Source organism: Limanda limanda, chromosome 15 (assembly GCF_963576545.1).
Source record: "Limanda limanda chromosome 15, fLimLim1.1, whole genome shotgun sequence".
NCBI lineage: Eukaryota > Metazoa > Chordata > Actinopteri > Pleuronectiformes > Pleuronectidae > Limanda > Limanda limanda.
Genome location: NC_083650.1, coordinates 14,736,840 through 14,757,905, shown reverse-complemented (window position 1 = coordinate 14,757,905; position 21,066 = coordinate 14,736,840). Strand labels below are relative to the sequence as shown.

Here is a 21,066-nt window from a genome sequence, read left to right as displayed (position 1 = left end):
GAATACATACAGTGAAAAATAATCCACACGGCTGCAGCTGCACTTCACACCTCAGTCGAGGCCAATCCAAATATTCCCACAGAGGAAAGATGTAATGTTGTCTGTATGAAGTCAGCCCAGAAAATGCTCGTCATCTGTAAATGTAAATATTTACAGAGTATTTAAAGTATAGTCTACCTTTCTGGGATATATATTTATTTGACTTATGACAGAGACCTTTAAGGGCATAGGGATCCACACTAATACAGATATTTTAAGAAACAAATTCTGCATTCAGGCCTCTTCAGACAAATGCCTTCCATCAAGTCACATCTTAAATTTAGCATCACTGCAACAGTTTACCAGCAGGTTTCAGCCTCACTCAACATTACTTGGACCACAGCATTCTTCCTCGGTATTTGACGGATCATTGCATAGACTATAATGCTATCTACTGGCCCGGCATCCTTGTTTGAGCATTTGTAGACAGAGTGGAAAATATGCAGACAAGACTTTAAATGACAAGGTTAATCATCATATTTGTCTCTTTAATATAAAGCTTAATTCAGGAGAAAATTGATGTAGGTTTATGTAAAGAATGGAAACATGGAGAAACAAATTCACTTGCTTTGTACAAGGTTTAACAAAAACACACGCGCTGGAACCTTTAAAGGTCACGAGTTATATCCCATTTACTTAATTTGTACTAGGTATGATAGCCCAGAAAGGTGCAGCATATAGCTGCTCGCAAAACTTTACCTTTAGATAAACTTTTCCCCCTTTCCAGTCTTTTTCTTAGCTAACTATCTCCTAGCTCCAGCTTCATAGGAACAGACATAAGGGTGGTCTTTTATTTCCCAGAATTTCCCCAATAAACGACCTACTCCTTTAACTACATCCAAGTGCAACTTTATCCAGCAACATAAGAGTCTCAACTAACCAACATAGCTGCAAAATACGGCTCCTCACTGAAGCCGGTGTCTGCCTGATTGATGGCACTTAAAGTTTAAGTGCGTTTATCTCACCGCTAGGAAGATGCCACAGATAGGTGGCAGCTACGAGGAAAGACTGAGCGATAATTCACTCGCCCACCCACAAACCTGAGTGTATTTGGTTCAAGTGTTGAAATTTCCGAATTACTTTGAGTAGAAACACCACTTTACATGACTTAAAACCCTCCTGTTAATGTCCTCTGTGTTGAAACTTAAATGAAGAGAAGGGAAAATTACGTCTGAAAGGTGCCATGCAGTTTTAATGAAGAGTCTGGATAAACACACTCCAGGCTCTTCTGAAAACACCTTGATACTGGTGTGTGTGATGTGCACTCATTACAGAACAGGAAGAGAGGCAGGCGCCGTGATTCACAGCTCAGCCTCCCACGGTGGAAGTACCTGGAGAGGACTGTTAGGAACTCGAGTGAAATGTACAGGCCTGCAGCGGGCCTCTGTATTACAGGAGGTGATATATACATGGTGACCTCAGGACGAGGACCCTCTGTGGCCACTCGACCTAATCACAGAGGAACACAATGGAGGGACTGTGCAATGACAAAGAAGAATCTGTTTCCTGTTTCTGCAGACCCACAAATGAGCAGCAGGGTTTCACGAACCGCCAACTGCCTGACTGTTACCTTTAACCTAACCCAGCAGGGGGACACATATAACTTCCCAGCAGATGCCTGCTCATCTAACGCCTCTGCTCTTACATCACTCTGGCTGCTTTCAGACGTGCATTGAACTCCGGATAATCTCCCTTTATTATCAAAGGAGATCAGCCTCAGTTTCATTATTTCTGAACGCTTTCTGTGTTGTTGTTAACATGTCTGAGCAGAGAATCTCCTGCTCATATGTGAAAGGAAAACTCCAGAGAAAGTCCACAGCCCATTGTGTGGACATTCTCCTGAGTTCATGTCTGAAAAAAGACTTGGGATGTGTGACGGTCCTTCCAGCATATTGACATTCAAATCTTTTTCTCTTGGTTTTAATCTGTTCAAACATTAAAGATGTAAACATTAACACTACATGAATAAATAAAGAAGAAAAACAGAGCACATAAGCAAATAAGTCATATCACTGATCAACACTGCGGAGTGAGAGCACTCAAGGTCGTGGGAAACGAGCGGACGACCCAACACAAACTCAGCAGACGATCTACACGTACCTTGACGTAGGCAGTGTAGGGCTGGCACTGCTCCCTGTTGATGTCCAGGCTGAGCTGCTGGCTCATCTGGCTGATTTGAGATCCGCTGTGAATGAAGTAAACCCGCGCTGGCTGGCTCTTCTGTCGCTTATCCACATCAGCCGTCAAGTTATACAGCAGCTCTGAAAGGAGACAGAGACGCTGTCACACACGACATCGGCCGACAGCAGCCGCTCACTCAGCGGAGATAATCTTGAAGTATGCATGGTTTGGTTTTCTGCTGAATGTAACAAATGATCTTAAGTGCTGTCAAATTAGAGGGAAGATGGGATGTTTCCTGGTCAAATCATCTGATATGACTTGAGATTAACAGAAGCTCTTTGTTCTGTGTTGCCTCAGAAAATCAGAAGCAATTTCAGTCGATTTAATGTTATTTCCCTGTAGGTTTCCTACTGTGATGAATTTCGATTTCATCTGAAGATCTTTCATTCACCGAGACATAAGCTATCTTTAATAATGTTAGCTCATGCTAGGATGGATACTGACAAAATGCTCTTATATTTAAAAATAGGCCTTTTGTGCAGATATTTCGGTAGCTTAAGGTAAGCAGACAAGGATTAACCAAAAAAGGAAATTAATTTTCCAACCGGTAGAGCAGAACTTCTATTGCTGTGAAAGAAAACATCTCAATAATTACATTCCTGCAGGTTCCACCCCTGGCTTAAGTGACGCTGAGACACAAAATCTATTTTGAAATGAGAAATCATGAGCATGAAGTCAAACATTGCTAATGTTTCCGAAGAACCCTTATATGGGCCTCTGGTCATTGAAACCCAGTTCTCTGAATGAATCAGCCTCAGTTTGTAGTAATTGCTTCAAGAGGGTGTCATACTGGTAAAAGAGTGGGAGGGGCGGCGCACACACTCCAGTCGGACCAAAGCCTACTGTTTCCTCCCTTCAACAGAGGGAACGCCATGAGCTCACTACAGAGGAGGCAAAGCAAGGTTTCATTATGGGAGTCACCAAACACATAGTGCTGCATTTTCCATGGCGTTCGCCAGACGGCTAAACAGAGAAGCTTTATTCCTGATGTAGTCATTATGTAACGCCAGGACTCCTGCTCCCCTGGGGGCGGCTCCGAGTGACCACACCCAAACACTGGAACAGGACTGCACCTCAGCCATCAACAGGCACCGCACCCAAGAGCCAGTAAGCAAAGGCTGAAGGGCAAAACATCGGCCATAAGCAGTGACAGTCAACAACAGCCAAGGTCTAACCACACTGAGGGTGTGACCCTATGATCATGCTCACACATTTTCCTCATTTAAATGATTGTCTAAACGTTATGAATTTCACTTTAGCATGAATGCATCTGCAGGTGCATGATAGAGCAATGACAAATCACAAGCCCAAGCATCTCGATTGCCACCTCCTCCACATTAATGGATGGGACATGGGCCAAACTAAAAAGTCCCAACACGTCAAATACATCTTTCTCAAAGATGGTTTCTGTCAGTTTAGGTAATACACTTATGTATGTTTGAGTTTTTACAGTAGGTTTTGTTTTGATTGGTTATTTTCCACAATAAAAATGCAAAAATAGGGTGAAATGTCATTATTGACTAATGAGACTGACTCCTGATTGGTTCTCCAAATGCTCAAAATGATGGTGTTTGTATTCATGATATTTTAGTTTCGTTTCAGGATAGTTTGAGAAAGTGGAGACAATATTAATATACACAATTATTGTGCACTGACAATATACGATAAAGTAAGTAAATTACTCAATTATTGGTGAAAATATTGCTGTACCCCTTAGCTTACAGTCTTGATGTCATAAAACTCTCCTAAATAATAAGAATAATTAGCAAATTATCAAATATATTTAATAATAATTCTTTAAACTACAAATTAAATATGAATTAAGGACTTTCTATCACAGTGGCAGGCATGTTTCTTCATCTCTTCTCTATACCTATCTGTCCGGGCAGCTGTCTTCCCCGGAAGCGCATGCAGACGGTGGCGTTGAAGCAGTTCAGGTTGTGGTTTCCCTCGTGGCACTGCGGCACCGAGATGTTGATGGAGACCGGGAGGAAGATGGAGACGTCCACTGTAATGACAGGCCGGGACCTACGACCACATCAGCCGCCACAGGAACACGGTGTGGGAGAGATCAGACATTTAAACGACTCGGGCAGAGTAGAAAAAAAACAGGTCTGTGTCCAAGAGTTTGATCCAGTCACTCACCTCAGCAGCACCACGCTATCCGCCATGAACGCTCCGATGGTGACATCTAGAACAAACACATGAGCATGATGGATTAATAAGCAACCACAGAGAAGACATGATCTGCTGACAGCACTCTTTACACCTGCAAATCCCAAACAATGCACAGAGGTCTTTAACTGTCATGCTGGCTCGGGCTGGAAGTCAGCTGTGGAATGCAGTAAACGAGATGCTTCTATCACGAGTCTGAAACTCTGCACTTACAGCACAATGAGAGCCTAAAACCAGGAGGGTGCAAAAACAAATATTTAATCATCCTTTTTTTATGTGTTATGTTTTTACTTAAGGTCCCTGACGCCCCCTCTTCCAGTATGATATGACTTCACCTGCGTAACCGTTGCCGTCCATGTCCACGTTGCCGGAGATCGACTGGCCAAACATCTGCAGACCAGGGTTAATGCTGCGCCCAGACAGTTTCTGCAACAGATGAAACCAGCCTTCAAACAACTGGTGAGCCATCATGGACACAAGCACATTGTGTAATGTGTTTTTTTTCCTGTGGGTTCGCTTTTTTTTTTTCATACATAAATCATTGCTTTTACAGACTTGTAAAAAATAACACATGTGGTACCTCAGCTTGGCATTAGGACTGTAAACAGGGGGAAAGAGCCAGCCTGGCAGTTTCCTGTGCTCAATTAATTGATGTATTATATCTTGTTTGTTTAATATGAGCACGAGCAAGTGTAAAAGAGACAACTATTGGTTTTACTAAAGAGAGAATAACATTATGAGATTTCTTTGCTTACTACTAAAACACAGTATGACACTAGTGCTGGTTTTAGACATGCATTTTCCTGTAATTTTCCAAGGGGTCTCTATGTGAGAATGCAAACGTCTGAATCAGTTGTTGCAGATATTTTGCAGAACTTTGCCTGCCTTTCCCAGAGAATAAAATGGTGTTTGTAACATGCAGCAAACGCAAGACTGAATACCAAAAGAAATCAACAATCTCAAAATGCATGAAATGCCAGGTAAAAAAAGAGTTCGACACCTTGAAGACGCAGACAAATATGTCAAATTGGAAAGATGAGAGTTTTGGGGTGGTAAGTGCCAATGTGCTGGAAGCCAAAAACATTGCCTCCTGCATGTTCTATCTAGGTACCGCCCCTCAAATGAATAGATGGACATTGAGAAAAGCAAACCAAAAAAACAAAAATTTCCATGTCAGAAAACAGCTCAGGAGTTGTCTTACCATTGAGTACTTGTTGATTATTCCAGTGGCGTCCCCGTGGTAGATATAAACAGCTCCCCCATAGTCGTCCTCTTTAGGTGCTCCAATGGCTACATCTAACAAATAAAGCACAAAAAGTGTTTCTGTGTAAAAGCTGGAACAGAAATGAATGGGTACACAAAAGACTGTGTTTGTTGGTGTGTGTACACAAGCCTTCATTAACTCTGGGCCAGTGCCTTGGAAACAAGCTTTTACAGTAAGACTCTTAATAGACAATTATGTGATTTTAGTGGCAATAAAACGTGTGCGACCTCTGAGAAAGTGGAAACAAGGCTATAAAGTGCTGGCAATGGCAGTGAAACAACGTCTCCTTATCCCATTTCCACATAGTCCATATGTAAACGTTCTTTTTATAAACCAACACACTTCCACGCCATGTGGTGAAGCAGAAACTGAAGAACCAAAAATATCCGATAACAATCAACTCATTCTGTGGAAGTAGAATTATACAAGTCTTTTGTTGTTGGCGAAACCGACGGTATAACATTATTTCTACGGTAGTTCTTTCAAATTAAATGGCAGCAGTTGAGCTGTAAATAATATTTTCAGTCATCGAGCAAGTCTGGCTATTTCAACACTTTGAGAGTGATGAGTTACCAGATGAGTTATACTTACCAGCTGCCATCTTTCCCTACACACACACACACACACACACACACACACACACACACACACACACACACACACACACACACACACACACACACACACACACACACACACACACACACACACACACACACACTGTGCCAGGCTGCAGGCCTTGAGGCATATCTCACACGGAGATGAAACCAGGCAGCAGCTTCCAGCTTCCAGCCCGAGAGGGATGCCAAGTCAATTCACCGGGGAAAAAGACGGTGTAAATGTGAGTATCCGTGTATGAGGCTAATTTGGATTTCATCCGAATGAACCCGTGCACACAAGGGCACCAGAGGGCAATATTTCCTACTGATCCCCTGACGGAGCAGGGTAATCAAAACAAAATGACGACACCTACTGGGAAACTCAGCTAGCCAGCAATTGACTATTGGCTGATGTGAAGAATATAAAGTGTGAGACTTTATTACTCTCCAGAATACAGAGGAAATGGTTTTGTTGCATGAGGACGGGACAAAGTGGTTGCCTCTGCCTGGGTTGTAGCTTCATAGACCACTAGAGAGCTGTAACAAGCTTTATACCTATAAAACATGGCCCCCAACTTTGTTTTGACCTCTCACCAGAGGCTAGTAATAGTCTGCATGCCCACAGATACTTCAGGACAATGCCAATTGTTCTGCGTCTTGGGGATGTTTTGAAACTTTCCTTCAAGGACACTTATTTCGTGTAGCAGACGTTGACGTTGACGTTGGAAGGAGACTTTTCAAAACAGTCAATGCCATGGTTGTGGTACTATACAAGTAATTTGTGTTTACTGGACTGAAGCATGTTATATCCACAATGTGCTTCTTTTCCTTATTTCCTATTCCATTAATAATATCCTGACCACTAAAATATATTTTTTTAAGGGTGGGGGGTCATGACCCACAGGCTGGTCTCAGGCTGTTGATCTACAGTTTGTGCGTATGCCTCTGCGTTCTGCTGTGACCGCCAGAAGTTCTGTATGAATTTGTAATTTTAACTTTTCTATCTTATATATCTGAACTTTTAGTACCGAACCTATCGGCTCGTACCATGAAATCCTCAGGCAGAGGCCTGCTAACTGTCCCAGACTCTCAGCTGAAAACTAAACGAAACACAACCTTTGCAGTCAGAGCCCCGAGGCTCTTGAAATATTTGCCTGACGAAATTAGGTCGGCTGAAACAATATTTTGTTTTTAATCCCTCCTGAACATATACTTTTATCCTGATTTTACTTCAATTTTTTAACTGGCTTCTAACTGGAGTTTTGCATACCTTGATAACCGTTCATTATATCGTCTTCACAATATGTTCTTATTAATAAACTTTGAATAAACAGGCCACCAGCGCTTCACAGCAGTAGCGGCTGGGATTCATCAATGTTGGTGATGTTGCGGACTGAGTGGAGCTTCACCGATCTTTGAATTCACAGGTGAAAAGCTCTTTTACATTCTCACAAGAAAAATTACCCAATAGTTGGATAAAATGCTGAGAATAATACAGCATATTCAGGTATATGGCATTCGCTGATGTAGCCCATGTGATAGTCTAAAAATAATTAAGAATTGCTTAATATTAATATATAATAAAAGGTCTAGCAGGCAGTTTTACAAGTGTCACTTTGTACTGACCTTGATATAAATATAAGACTTTGTACTGACCTTGATACCCATCGTCATCTATGTCTCCTATAGCAGCGATGCATTCTCCAAAGTGAGCATTGAAAGCGCTGTCGCCGGTTAAAACGCCGCCTTCCTCCATCACTCCCTGAGAACAGAAGCAGGGGAGAGAGAGTTTATACAGAGCTCACAGATGAAAGAAGAAATGTCCCACAGTTTCCTGCAGCAGTGAAATGACTGCTGCTTCTCTCAGATAAACTGATTTGGCCGCGGCTGCAGACAGTCAACTTTTATATAAACAATTTCACAACCAAACAGACAGAGAGTCCTGCGATAACTCATAAATATAAGCTGCACAAACAGTAGCTCTGTTCTTAGTCGGTAAAATTATCTCACTGCTGAATCACACATTGCGCAACTGTTTTAGTCTATGAACATGATAATAAATACGGTCAGGAATAAATCAAACAGGAGCAAAGCTAAAGATCAACAGTGTGTGAATAATAACAGTTCCGACATGTACATCTGCGTGGAGAGACAGAGAGAGAGACTGCAGCAAGTCAATCTGTGCGTCAGGGTATCAAGTTCCCCACTGACCCACAGATCCCACTCACGTTGCCCTTGCTGAGGTACACAGACACCTGGCCCTCATCCCGGAGCTGGCTGTGCATGGGTGCCCCCACCAGCAGGTCCGACAGGCCGTCCTGGTTCAGATCAACTGCACACAATGAGGAGCCAAAGTAAGAGCCCATCTGGAACCAAGCCGAGCCACAGAGCAATGGGTCAGATCACAGACACGTCTCTTTAAGGTTAAACAGTAAAAATATACCTTCCCACTCTACCCCCTTAAATAGAAACATACATATACAGTACATATAAATGCATATATGATATAAATACACACATATTAAAGGAATATATACACAACTTATGTCTTCAAGCTTTCACCCAGGAAAAGTCAGGGCATCATCACAATCATTCGTCATTAATCATAGAAAGGAGACATATTGTGCAAAAGTCCTTCCAACATAAAAATAAATGTTCAGACCTTAAATAGGATATACAAATAAAGAAGAACTAAAAGTACACTGGCTGCTTACGTCTCACTGCACTGCTCACATCTTGTGTCCAAATGAAGACCATAACCTGCGTCTTTGTTACCTCTGCCAAGGAGGTTGTGTTTACAGCCCTGTCCGTTTGTTTGTGGTTTGAGTGTGAACAGGATAACACAAAAACAGCTTAACAGATTTCCACGAAACTTGGTGGAAGGATATGGATTGGCCCATAACATTTTGGCCCAGACCCAATTATTCATAAATTTCTATGAGTGTGTGAAACTTAGTGCAGCTTAATTGAATCCAAGGGGACTGATGGGCGTTGGCAGAGGTTTGCTTTCTACTGAGTGACACTCTAGTTTACTCTGAATGAGAAGCATGAGCCAACTCCCTGGCCGTGTTTTCTGGCGAGTGCGTTGCTTCTTTAAATCACTGTTACTGTTTAAGCGCTTTAAGGAAAAATAAACACAGCAGCTCGGACAACAAAGCAATTACGCCGCTGTGTCTGTACTGTATCTTGAGAGTTGACTACACAATCCCTGCGGCAGATACGGTTAAAAACAATGCTGTTGTACTGTTCCTAACAATATCTCAGTGCAAAATATGTGCTGCGTATTGATTCAAAACAGAAACGAGACGAACCACATCCGAGCTCATACCATTTTCCCTGAGGCCTGAAAACTCTTCACCAGAGACCCACCGTCGATCTTGAAAATGTAAACCTGTGTCGGAGAAAAACGTAAAAACAAAAAAATCACTGCAGCAACCAACTAAAATGAGGACTTCATTTCGACTGCTGGAAATGAAGAGAAAAGATGAAGTCCCTACTTTCCCACTGCCGCTGTGCTGGGGCGCCCCTGCAGCTATGTCTATCACATTAGGAGAGGAGAAGTGTCCCGCTGTCACAGCGTAGCCTGCAGACACAGAGAGTAATCACTGACAGATCCTTAAATATTACATCCTCCACACAAAGAGTTTCTCAGTGACTGTCTTCTCACCAAGGTAGCTGTATCGGTGGGAGTCCACGTCTTCTGTGATTGGGCTGTAGAAAGAGTCCGAGGTCAGGTTGTACACCTTGATGGTCCCGGTCCAGTAGTAGGACCCCGGAGCCCCCATCACCACCAGCTCCTGAAAAAGAACAAACCCAACATTCATTGAGTTTCACCTTCCGTGTGGGAGGGGAAAAAAAGGGAAACCCTGCTGGGTGCAGGTCTGGTTACCAGTGGCCACAGACTGGTTTGTGCTATCTGCTCGAAACCACATCTCCAGACTTGGCATGCCAGCTGAAGCTTTGATGTGACGAGCACTTGGGAGCAGACCGACGGCTGTAAAATGAGCTGTTCACGACTTCTTCTTCTTGTAACGGGCCTAAGCTGTGACAATTAGGATGCTCTGTTTCTGCTGCGGCCAATAAAAGGTGCTGTGTTCCCACTGGAGCACGTCTCGTCACCACCGAGACCCCCCCCCCTGCTTCACACAAACAACAGTGGAGAACCCAGCAAGCGACCTGACTCAGCAGGATGCGATCAAACATCTGGGCACCACCAGACGGGCGGCCCACAGTTCAGACAAGGATACGGTCTAACAGTTGGACATCTTTTCTTTAAATTCCCCGCATTCTTTTCTAAGGGGGGGGGGGGTCATTCAAATGCTTTAACAGACCAACAGTGACATTCTCAGGCGGCGAAAGAAGGAAGTGGGTGTGAAGATTTCTCTCTGGTTTTAAAACAGTGGGTTCATTGTGGAAGCCAGCGTCTCCAGGACCTTTTCTCTTTGGAAGACAAATGTCTTTTTACAGCCTCCACCTGACGACTGTTGGAACAGATTGGAATAAGAATGCGAACCCGTGAATTCTTATTTTTATGGAAATTAATGGGGAGATGTAAATAAAAGTGTTACCATTAATCTGCAGCTTTTTCTCTATGAATCATCTGGACTCAGATACCAGTGAAGAATTGTCAGTTTTCCAAAGTAAAAAGAAATGTATTTAAAGGTCTTGTTCAATCTGTCCTACAGTTCAAAATATTGCGTTTACAATGATAAAACCGGAAAAAACAAATGAGTGGATTCGTTGATTTCGATTTTTTGATTTTGATTTCGTTAATTTGCTTTAATGGATTGAATGACAACTGTTTTTGAGGAGTTTTGAGGATTTTTCTGCTCTATGACTATTTCAGTCATTTTTTCGTCTTTTCATGATTTTAACAGGAGGTGAAGTGAAAAAGCTAAACTCATAAAGTTATGTATTATAATTAAATTAATCTTCAATATGCCTTTCTCCCCTGAAGGCCCATGCCAAGCCCCAGGACACATTTTTACATTACTGTAATTTGATACTTTAAAACTGGTCTTTGCAGAACATGCTGCACATGAGAAACATCAGGAAAGAATCATAACGCTAATGTAGAGAAAACAAAATGTCTTAAGTGATAAAATTTACATTTTTCACATTTTAATTTATGCCTAATATGCACATTTTTGTTCCTTTCAAACAAAATTTGCTCAAAGAAACCTTTCAGAAGTTAAACCTATTTGACCTTCCTCTCGCTCTCTCTGCTCACTGCACCAGGTGCTCTTTCTAGACTGCTTACAGAAAAACATTTGGAAGACCAAAGGGTGTTTTTCAAAGATACAAAAAGGTTAATACAAAACCAATAATGAGTCTGTGCTATAGAAAAAAAGGAAAGTCATATATTCTCAAGCAATTGAATCGCACCAGAGTTCAGGTGAGGCCGCTGTAGTGTTTGTGCCTGTGTTGGTCTCCAGAGCGCTGACTGTAAAATTCAGAACAAGGAAGGAAAGAAATTCCCCTCAGCTCCATATATAACATCTCTGAATATCCTCAGAAAACCAGAGAGTCAAAGTCAAGAAGAAAAAAAGGTTCTTTGAAACATCAAGCATGTGACAATATTAACGGAGAAAAATGAGTCTCTACATAGAAAGTAAAAATGAATACTTTCTTTCAATACTTGATATGAAAACGCAAAGAACAGAACATGACTGAAGCTGTGACTGAACTGCTGCTTTCACCAAACAGTGAACTGATTAATGCAGCTTTATACCAGTGAGCAGACAGCAGAACTTGGATAAGCAACACAAAGTGAGCGTCACACAGATTAGGAGGATGAACCAACAGTGTTACTGACCTCTGTGAAAACTCCCGCTATCCCGGCTTGGCATGAGCCGTGCTCTTCCCCATACTTCTGCTTATAGTCTGTAAGAAAAAAGAAAACCACAAATTATTTCTCTGCGCTCGGGCCAGCGTTTACTGGAGTTTTTTTTCCCCCTGCATTCCATATGGAGCTAGTCAAAGTCCCTGGTCCCATCCAAGAGGAATCTGGAGGCAGAGAAGCAGACTGAGAAGACCTCTTACTTAAGCGAGGGCTTTGGGGGGGTGACAGTGCTCTCAGGTTACAAAAATATTGAGTTTGGATCCGTGCAAAATGCAGAAAATATAAAATGCAAAGTCTGCTTGGCTTCTCCTCTGTTGGCAACAGGAGCTACGGAAGGAAGTGAGATCCTGACCTGGGAGCACAATGAAGGTGTAAAACAGCCTTTGGTAAACAGCCCTGAGTCACATCAAAACATATGTGGGAACACGTTTGCATTGAGTCAGCTCAAAATGTTACGCGCAGCCTATTTTCCAAATGGAAGTGGATTTTAGTGTCGTAGAGTTTGACCAGAGGAAAACAACCGGAAGAACGAATGGATTTGATTTGTTACCGTTATAAAAAACAATCACATTTTTGGACTTTGCGAGTAAATCTTTTCTTATAAACACATGACTTCTGGAGAATCCTATGAAAACCTGTGCTCATACAACTGCAATTATGCTGTAATTACATCTTTACAATAATATTAATGTTTTTCTTTTGCAAAAAGGTGTGTTGGAAATATAAACTCTGCACCTCCATTGGACAAATGTTCATATATCTGGTTAAATAAACTGCAGTATGGTGGGAGCTGACTCCTGCCAGAGAACTCGTGAGGATGAGAGATCACACCTCAAGGCTCTCGTGGTGCTGGTCCTCTGTGCCAACAGAGGACCAGTACCAACCAATCAGAGGCCAGGAGCAGATGTGATGGTGCTGGCTGTAAAGATCACGGGCCGTAATAAAACATAACCACAGAGGAGGATAAACAGGTGAAAGCGGTGCTTCCCAAAATTGGAGGTCTGGACCTCTCATGGGATCCCAACAGAAATCTGTGTTGTCACAATACTATTGTAGGAATAAGAAATAAACACAACCTGTGGGCTTTAAAGTTGAATCTTCTTCACTAGACCCACAGCTCAGGTTGAGAGACATTTGTTCAGGGTTAGGGTCAAGTTATTTGGTCATACACCAATGAACTGGACAAATTAAAAGTTTGACCTCATGATGAAGAGTAAAGAGATTAGAGTTCATCCTCAGGAGGACATTACATTTCACAGCAATTAATTAAATAGTTATCAGAGATTCGGCTGAATGATGTTGACCTCACAGTGGCACCAAAAGGGCATCATCAAAACCATCAGGGCTCATCCTCTGGGGATCCGGATAATCTCTTATCATTTCATGTTTTACAAGATTTTTCTTTGAATTTTCTTTAGGGGCAACATATTGTGCAAAATTGCCCTTTTGCTAATGAGGCTTATCGCCTGTGTTTTTGTTGCCTCCACAATATTTTTGTTTGCTGGTCGGTTGGTGTTTTTTTGTTTGTATGTGAACACGATATTATAAAAACTACAGAACACATTTCCACAAAACTTGGGTGGAAGGATGGGACATAGAATTTTTACTTGATTTTAAGGGGTTATCAATTTAAAGGTGCTAAAAACACGTCTCTTTTTGAGTTAATAGTGGTTGATGTGAATTTGAAGGGAATTGTACCTTCGTAACAAGGGATGAGCGGTTTGCTCCGGCCCTGAAGCGTTGGAGGAATGATGGAGCAGTATCCATGTGGAAGGATGTGCTCTGAGTCGTAGTAGACGTTTTTCCAGCGGTGAGCACAGGCCTGCAGGAGAGGAACACAAATTCAGACAACATGCTCGCTCTGTAAACACAAACATTTCAGACTGCACGCCGACTGATTAAGCCCCTTCCTCGCCGGGCTGGAGTCAGAGCGTCGCTGTGGCTGTCAAACCATCATTAATGAGAGGGGGGGGAGTTAAAGCCCATCCATAACCCTGACCATAACAGCCATGGTCTGTGGTGTGAATATCTCAGCCTGATGGCCTGAGATCTGGGTTTCTCCAACTGGATTTAATGTGCAGCGAGAAAATCCTCACATTAACATTTGTGTTTTAAACGTTCTCACTTCAAAACAGCTCTGCTGGGTTTTTACAGGCAACTCGAGAAGCGAAATTTAAAAGCAAAAAAAAGAAGCGCTGAAAGATCAGAAAAATAACAAATTTAGCCTTTAATGTGCCGCTGCTAAAACAGGGTTTACATTTCTTATTTCTGGAGTATTTCTTAAAACAATATTTTATAAAATAAAACATTTGACAGAGAAGAAAGCAAACGGGGGGGAAATGTAGACCAGAGTTCAAGCTCGGCACAGATCAGGCCACGTACAGTATAAGTGTGAATGTGGTAATAATTTAGTACCCGGGGGGATGGTGGTGGGGGCTCCTGTGGCTCGGGGGACACTTCATTTCCCCCTTCACTGTTTAACTCCCCCACTCGGCCTCCCACACACACACACAAACACCACACACACACTTACACAGCCAATCCAAATGAATAAAAGAGTTTGGGCGCACACAAAGCGTCAAATGTCTGGAAGCAAGACGCTATGTTGGGAAACAAACAACAAGCTTGGCCAACAGTAGTAGCGACGCCACCATGAGCCGTTGAGTAGAAGCAGATTCCTCTGAAAGAACAGACCAATCAGCTGATATAAACATAGCTGAAGGAGAGATTCCAGCAGTTGACAGGTTCTGTCGAAGCAGCACATGGAGGCATCCATGGCTGGAGTCTTGTATTGGACTAATGTTCTGCTGTTGTCATGTAAAGAAGCCAATCGCAAACCAGGCCTTCCCCGTCCGTCCAAATGAAATCACCACTGCACACATCTGCCGAGCAGCCTCTTTCTCTCCTGTTGCACGGCAACGTGAGTCCATTCACATGAGATAGAGAAAAAAGGAAAAGTAACATGTGGCTCTGGGAAGTTACGACCTATTCATTTATCATACCTCTCTATGGGAAGCCAAAGAGTGTGCACGTAACAGGTCGCTGCTACACATGTCTACGCTCTAATCCCAAAGTCCGACAACTCCAAGAAGTCTGGAGACTTTCTGACGTACCGACTGTCAAGTAAAGCCGAAGGTAACGGTTTGTAAATCGTGCCAATACATTCCACCGGGGGGGGGGGGGAGAAAAGAAGGGAGCAAGGACACACATATTAAAAGGAATAAGGGCTGAGCAGTTACCTCAACCTCTTCAGGGGAAAGGGATTCCTGTGACTGCCAGAGCCGGAGGTCAATCAGTGAAGGTATTCAAGCACATTCCCACTTGAAGGGCTCAAGAGTCGTCCAGTCCACCTTCAAAGTGTCATGGGATGCCTCTTGCTCCCTCGCTGCCCATCGCAGGACACCAGGGTTAACATTAATGAAAGGCTGCCCTTAGATGGGACCACCGCGGAGGGGCCGAAGCCTAAACAAACTCTGCCAGCTGCCCCTGTGATCTCTGAGCAAACACCCAGCGAAGCACGTCTGGGATTAGCACCACTTTACGTCTGATTTCCTCTTAACGCTGCTCTCCTTTTTTCGCCTTTTTTCCTGGTTTCATAAGCAACAATCTACTTTTTGACAAACCCCTTGTTCCACTGACTCGTCCAGCTCCAAACACGAGGTGAATGCTTCACAGTGTTATGTAACCACGCGGCACTTTCCAAATCTGGCTGGCTTCAGCTGTGACTCCAGCTCTTAGTATGCAAAGAAAGAGTTGAAAATCATGGACTTCCACTCTGCTTGTAAGCATGTGGCACAGAAGGGAAGCAAAGGACTTTTTGTTGCTAGGGACGGGTTGTAATGTTGAGAGCAGCTGTGGTTTAACAGTGCGGTTCATGGTAAGACGTTTGTTACAATGATGTTGATATAATCGAGCCGGTTTTTGGGGGCATGCATGGTTCATATTAAGACGGCTTTGCTGAAGTGGTGGCAGCGGCGTTTTTGAACTCACCAGTATTTGTCCGTTGGCTCTGTCCTGACGGGCCAGGCTGACTCCCATCCACTCGTTGTCCCTGTCCCCCTGGCACGTCTTCCCACACGACTCTCTGGGATTGTTTCCTGAGAACACAAGGAGAGTCAGGATGGAAGACTTCTTGTAGCGAGTGACTTGTTACTTGTCGGTTGATGTCAGCTTTCTGAGCTCTGGTCTATATTAGTCGTTCCTGCTGAATGTGCAAGTTTACTCAGTTGAACATGTTAACTCAAAGAGAAAAAATCTATCATGAGATTAATTAAAGCTCCATGACTCTAGATGTTTGAAGAAGATATCAATACCAATATTAGAAAGTTGAACAAGTCTGATAACTGGTTGATACAGGACACAAACTTTTTTTTATTGGGGTCCCAGATGACTATCTTTACAACTAAGTGATCTGTCTGTTCTTCTGTTAATCAATCAACTGAACGTCACCTTCAAACATCAGAAAGCTAGAATAGCAGCAGCAGAGAACAAACCTCCTCTAAGAACCAACAGTCTCCTTAAATCCAATCAAGCGGCTCCAAATGTCACACACAAATAGATATCACTTCCCTAAATGCGTTTTTTTCTTCTGAAGATGTATATAAATGATTCCCTGGGGAGATTTCAGCAAACGCCTGATCTCAAAATGTTAAAGAAAGAGATAAATGAAATTCCTGGATCCGACCGCTGATCCAGATCCCCAGCACAATGTAAGTTAATTTTCCCTGACCCATACCACATCCTTTTCTTAGAAATCGGCTCAGTGGTTTTTTGTGTAATCTAGCTCACCAACAAACAAACAAACAAACTAACAAACAAACAGAGGTGAAACACAAGCTACATGGCGGAGGTAAAAATGCTTGCCCCCAATTCCCTTGAGCCAAATCAAATGACCTCACGTCATGTTTTCTCCCGACAACATTGAAAAAACTGAAATATTCCTTTTACAATAATGTTCGGACGAAAAACAAGCAGCAAACTGTCACCTTAGAGTTTGGAATTCCTGCTTAAAAAAAGATTGTTATTTGTTTTTGGACAGCCAATGAAATATGGCTGTCTGTCGGTGTGTTATTAGCTTCCACTGACCCGTCAAGGTCACGCTCCTCTGACCCATGATTCACTGGTCACAGCAGCACATGTGGTCCTTGCCTCTTTCTCTCTTGGTGATACATTGACAGAGCACGGGGGTTAATATTAAAGCCATGCGTGCAGCCCGGCTTTTTGACCACAAAAACGGAGCTGGGTTGGGAGGGGTGGGGGGGGGGCGGGTGGGGGGGAGAGGACGTGCTGCTGCTGAACCTTTTGGCTCACGTGCTCGGAAAATATTAGCAGGGGCATAAATCATATTTATCATAATATTTATGGACCTCTGCACACAGAACGCTCTTGTCTCTTGCATGTCCCCATTATCGCAGGTTGAGGACTAAAAAAAGAACAACTGTCGCTCTGTGAAAGAGGAGAGAGAGAGAGAGAGAGAGAGAGAGAGAGAGAGAGAGAGAGAGAGAGAGAGAGAGAGAGAGAGAGAGAGAGAGAGAGAGCGCGAGGAGCATAAGGCTGCATTATTCTGATAAAACAAAACAGATGCTGGGGGGAGTTTATACACAGAGTGGACGAGAGAGGCAGTGTGTGTGTGCGTGTGTGGATAGTGAACTATTCCGTGTGTGTACAGTATTAATTTCTGCACTGTTCAAGCTGTGTGTGTGTGTGTGTGTGTGTGTGTGTGTGTGTGTGTGTGTGTGTGTGTGTGTGTGTGTGTGTGTGTGTGTGTGTGTGTGTACTGCAGCTCCTGATAGTGAACTTTTCTGTGTGTGCGGATAGGGAACTTTTCTGTGAATAAAGTGTTAATTTCTGTACTGCTCCTGCTGCTTTCGTTTGTGGGTGGGTGCATGTGTGTGTGTGTGTGTGTGTGTGTGTGTGTGTGTGTGTGTGTGTGTGTGTGTGTGTGTGTGTGTGTGTACTGTAGCCCCAGATAGTGAACATTAGTTTAGTGTAAATTTTTGTCTGTGTACATGTGTGTGTGCGTGTATGTGTGTGTGTGTGTGTGTGTGTGTGTGTGTGTGTGTGTGTGTGTGCACTGCAGCTCCTGATAGTGAACTTTTCTGTGTGTGCGGATAGGGAACTTTTCTGTGAATAAAGTGTTAATTTCTGTACTGCTCCTGTTGCTTTTGTTTGTGGGTGGGTGCATGTGTGTGCATGTGTATGTGCGTGTGCGGGTTTGTGTGCGTGTGTGTGTGTGTGTGCGTGTGTGTGTGTGTGTGTGTGCACTGTAGCCCCAGATAGAGAACATAAGTTTAGTGTAAATGTTTCAGTTCTGTTTCAGTTTTGTGTCTTTATGTAAATGTGTCTTTGTACGTGTGTGTGTGTGTGTGTGTGTGTGTGTGTGTGTGTGTGTGTGTGTGTGTGTGTGTGTGTGTGTGTGTGTGTGGCTGTGAGGCTGCTGTGGTGATGCTGCGGGCTGTGGTGACTGACCTCTGCCCAGGTCCATCTCTGTGCAGCGGCGCTCCGGGTTGCTGTGAACTCGACACTTGAACACGGATCCAGGAGAGTGCACAGAGCTACTGTAGGTGGAGTTCGCTTTCGGGGCTCCGACTATCACCCTGCACACATGAGGAAGAGTTTTCACTTTACAGAACATTAAACTGTGCCACTGCAGCCTCTGAATAAAGACAATCTGTATGCGCACAGGAGAAGTTAAAGTACAGATTACGCAAGGTTGGTTCACATGCACTGGCTGTGGATGCAGCCCAAGTGCAAACATGTCTGTTCTAAAAGTACAAATTCATGATCATTGATAGAAACTTGCATCATTCCCAGTCACAGCACAACATGGGACTCACCAGCGTGTGTTGTCATGATAATGCTCCAGCACCGAGTATCCAAAAAAACTAGAATTTGGTCCGCGAAAAACTAAAGGATGTTCTAAGTCTATGTTGTAAGAAGAAGCAGCTGAAATAAAGAGACAGACGTGAAAAACATTTAGTCCTCCCGTGTTTCGTCCCCGGAGAGGAGCCATCCCTTTGCGCACCGTGCGTAAAAACGCGGTTAACGTGTCCAAAAAGAAGAAAAGGGAAACAATGAGGAGCAATTGCCAACACTTCAGAGTTTGGAGTTGTGAAAAAACTATCTTCCCCCTGGTCTGAGACAACATGCAGGCTGTGATGGCATGAGGGAAAGCCGGAGGAGCAGAGTTAACGGTCCGGTAAATAACGGTGCGTCAGCTTCTCTCCATTCTGTGTCAATCTGAGAAAGTTGCAGCTCGCAGGCTCCTGTCGGGAGATAAACGCAGTCAGATGTGTCAAAAAAGCACAGTGAAGGAGAAGAGGAAATACAACAACAGGGATCTGACTGGAAAATAAAAGCACAGGAGCTGAGGGCGCAGCGAGGGTTTTATTGTGAAAGGGACCAACCGGGCCGTGTGTCGTCACTGCGGGGACATGACGCTGGTACCGAGGGTCAGGGGGAGACGCGGAGAGTTTTTGAGGCGCAAAGCATCACATTTCAGTGGAGAGTCAAACTGAGACATGAGGGCGCACTGCTGCCACCTAACGTTTACCTCCAAGAATCAACCGACAAATAGTTATTGTTTTATTCCAGACTTCACTGATTTATCCTCAAGAGGAGGAACCAAGAGTTCAATAAAGTCACCCAAGCGAGGAGGACATTGGGTTCACTGTTTTAAATAGAGGATTCGTCATTTTTATTATAAGAAAAGATTTTGCTGCATCATTTTAAATTGAAGAGATCCCAACGTGTTAAAAAGAGAAGTGTCTATTTGCCACCCTCCTGTCACAGGCAGTTGTGACCAATCAACTCATCAATTACTGACTTGACAAAATTTCTATTAAAAAAGGCAAATATTACAAATATTTTAATAAGCATAACACTGTAAAGCAGATACATTTATTTTCTGCTCTTCTCTTTTGTAACAAATCCTCCACATCGTGTGTGGGTCACAACCCCCGGAGGTGAAGGAGCACACTTTGTTACACATTAACATGCGCACATGCTTTCATTGTAAATCACACTTTCTATACTATATAATATCCTTTCATTGTGCACATTAACAACCTCTGTGTGTAGTTTATTAGCTTTCTAAGCGATGTGTATCTCTACCAAAGTCAGAGTATAAACTAACAGTCGGACCTGTACATGCTGTCTCATAACAGACCAGCTACATGTTCCAGTTTGCTTATATTTGTATAGTGTGTCTGTATTTGTGTGCTTCTGTTGTTGTTAGTACCATTCCTGCTCAAACTGGGTTTAGATTTTGTTCTGCTGGATGTTTGACCTTCACTGTGCATAACGGTGTATGTGCAGAGTGTGACACCATGTTTAAATTCATCTGCTGAATGTGGAAACTTTATTTGAACCAGATGTAAGACTAAATGTGTGTTACGTTTTATTCAGTTTCGAGAATGATGATCTGATAAATATGCTACCTACATAAATGTAAATGCATATTTATACACTTCATAAGATACTGTGTCATTTTAAAACACCTTGTCGGTCACAAAATGTTAAATGTTCATAGATGTCTGGAGAAGTTTTAAATGTTTAAGTTTACTGATGTAGAATTCATTTAATTCTACGGTGTCTCTGTGTGTAATTCTCTTGTACATTAGTTTTCTGTGAGGTTTAAGTTTACTTAAGCAACAGAAAAGGAGTCAAAATCCTTACTTACTCATTTATAACATTATTGACCAGTACAGTTATTCTGGTTCTCATCAAATGAGGGCGTTCACAGTCTAATTCAAGTATGTGTGTGTTCTTTACATGAATACAGTGTTTTAAGAAATAAATGAAAGGTCAAAGAAAGGTCACCTGCTGGTAGTGGCTCACCGTCGTATAAAGTAACACAAGACCAAGAGGATCTTTACGACCAATGTTTGTTGAGTCGTCTGCATTCTACATGTGTCTATTTAAACTGTCTGTTATCATTCTTTACCCTCTGTGAACCGGACTAAACT

At 42.9% G+C, this 21,066-nt stretch overlaps 1 protein-coding gene across 1 annotated transcript in view; it reads right to left on the bottom strand.

The window, feature by feature from the left end:
* Nucleotides 1-19,388, bottom strand: part of itga9 (integrin, alpha 9) — a 53,330-nt gene extending 33,942 nt beyond the window's left edge. Inside the window, exons 1-15 of the mRNA XM_061086923.1 lie at nt 18,937-19,388; nt 18,569-18,696; nt 16,091-16,197; nt 13,799-13,922; nt 12,074-12,141; nt 9,926-10,055; nt 9,756-9,841; nt 9,587-9,649; nt 8,487-8,624; nt 7,915-8,020; nt 5,597-5,691; nt 4,731-4,821; nt 4,366-4,411; nt 4,094-4,248; nt 2,140-2,300 (exon numbers count right to left, since the gene is read on the bottom strand). Of these exons, the coding sequence (XP_060942906.1) occupies nt 2,140-2,300; nt 4,094-4,248; nt 4,366-4,411; nt 4,731-4,821; nt 5,597-5,691; nt 7,915-8,020; nt 8,487-8,624; nt 9,587-9,649; nt 9,756-9,841; nt 9,926-10,055; nt 12,074-12,141; nt 13,799-13,922; nt 16,091-16,197; nt 18,569-18,696; nt 18,937-19,247 (1,809 nt within the window). The 5' untranslated portion in view covers nt 19,248-19,388. The remainder of the gene's footprint in view (nt 1-2,139; nt 2,301-4,093; nt 4,249-4,365; nt 4,412-4,730; nt 4,822-5,596; nt 5,692-7,914; nt 8,021-8,486; nt 8,625-9,586; nt 9,650-9,755; nt 9,842-9,925; nt 10,056-12,073; nt 12,142-13,798; nt 13,923-16,090; nt 16,198-18,568; nt 18,697-18,936) is intronic.
* Between the last annotated feature and the right edge of the window lie 1,678 nt (nt 19,389-21,066).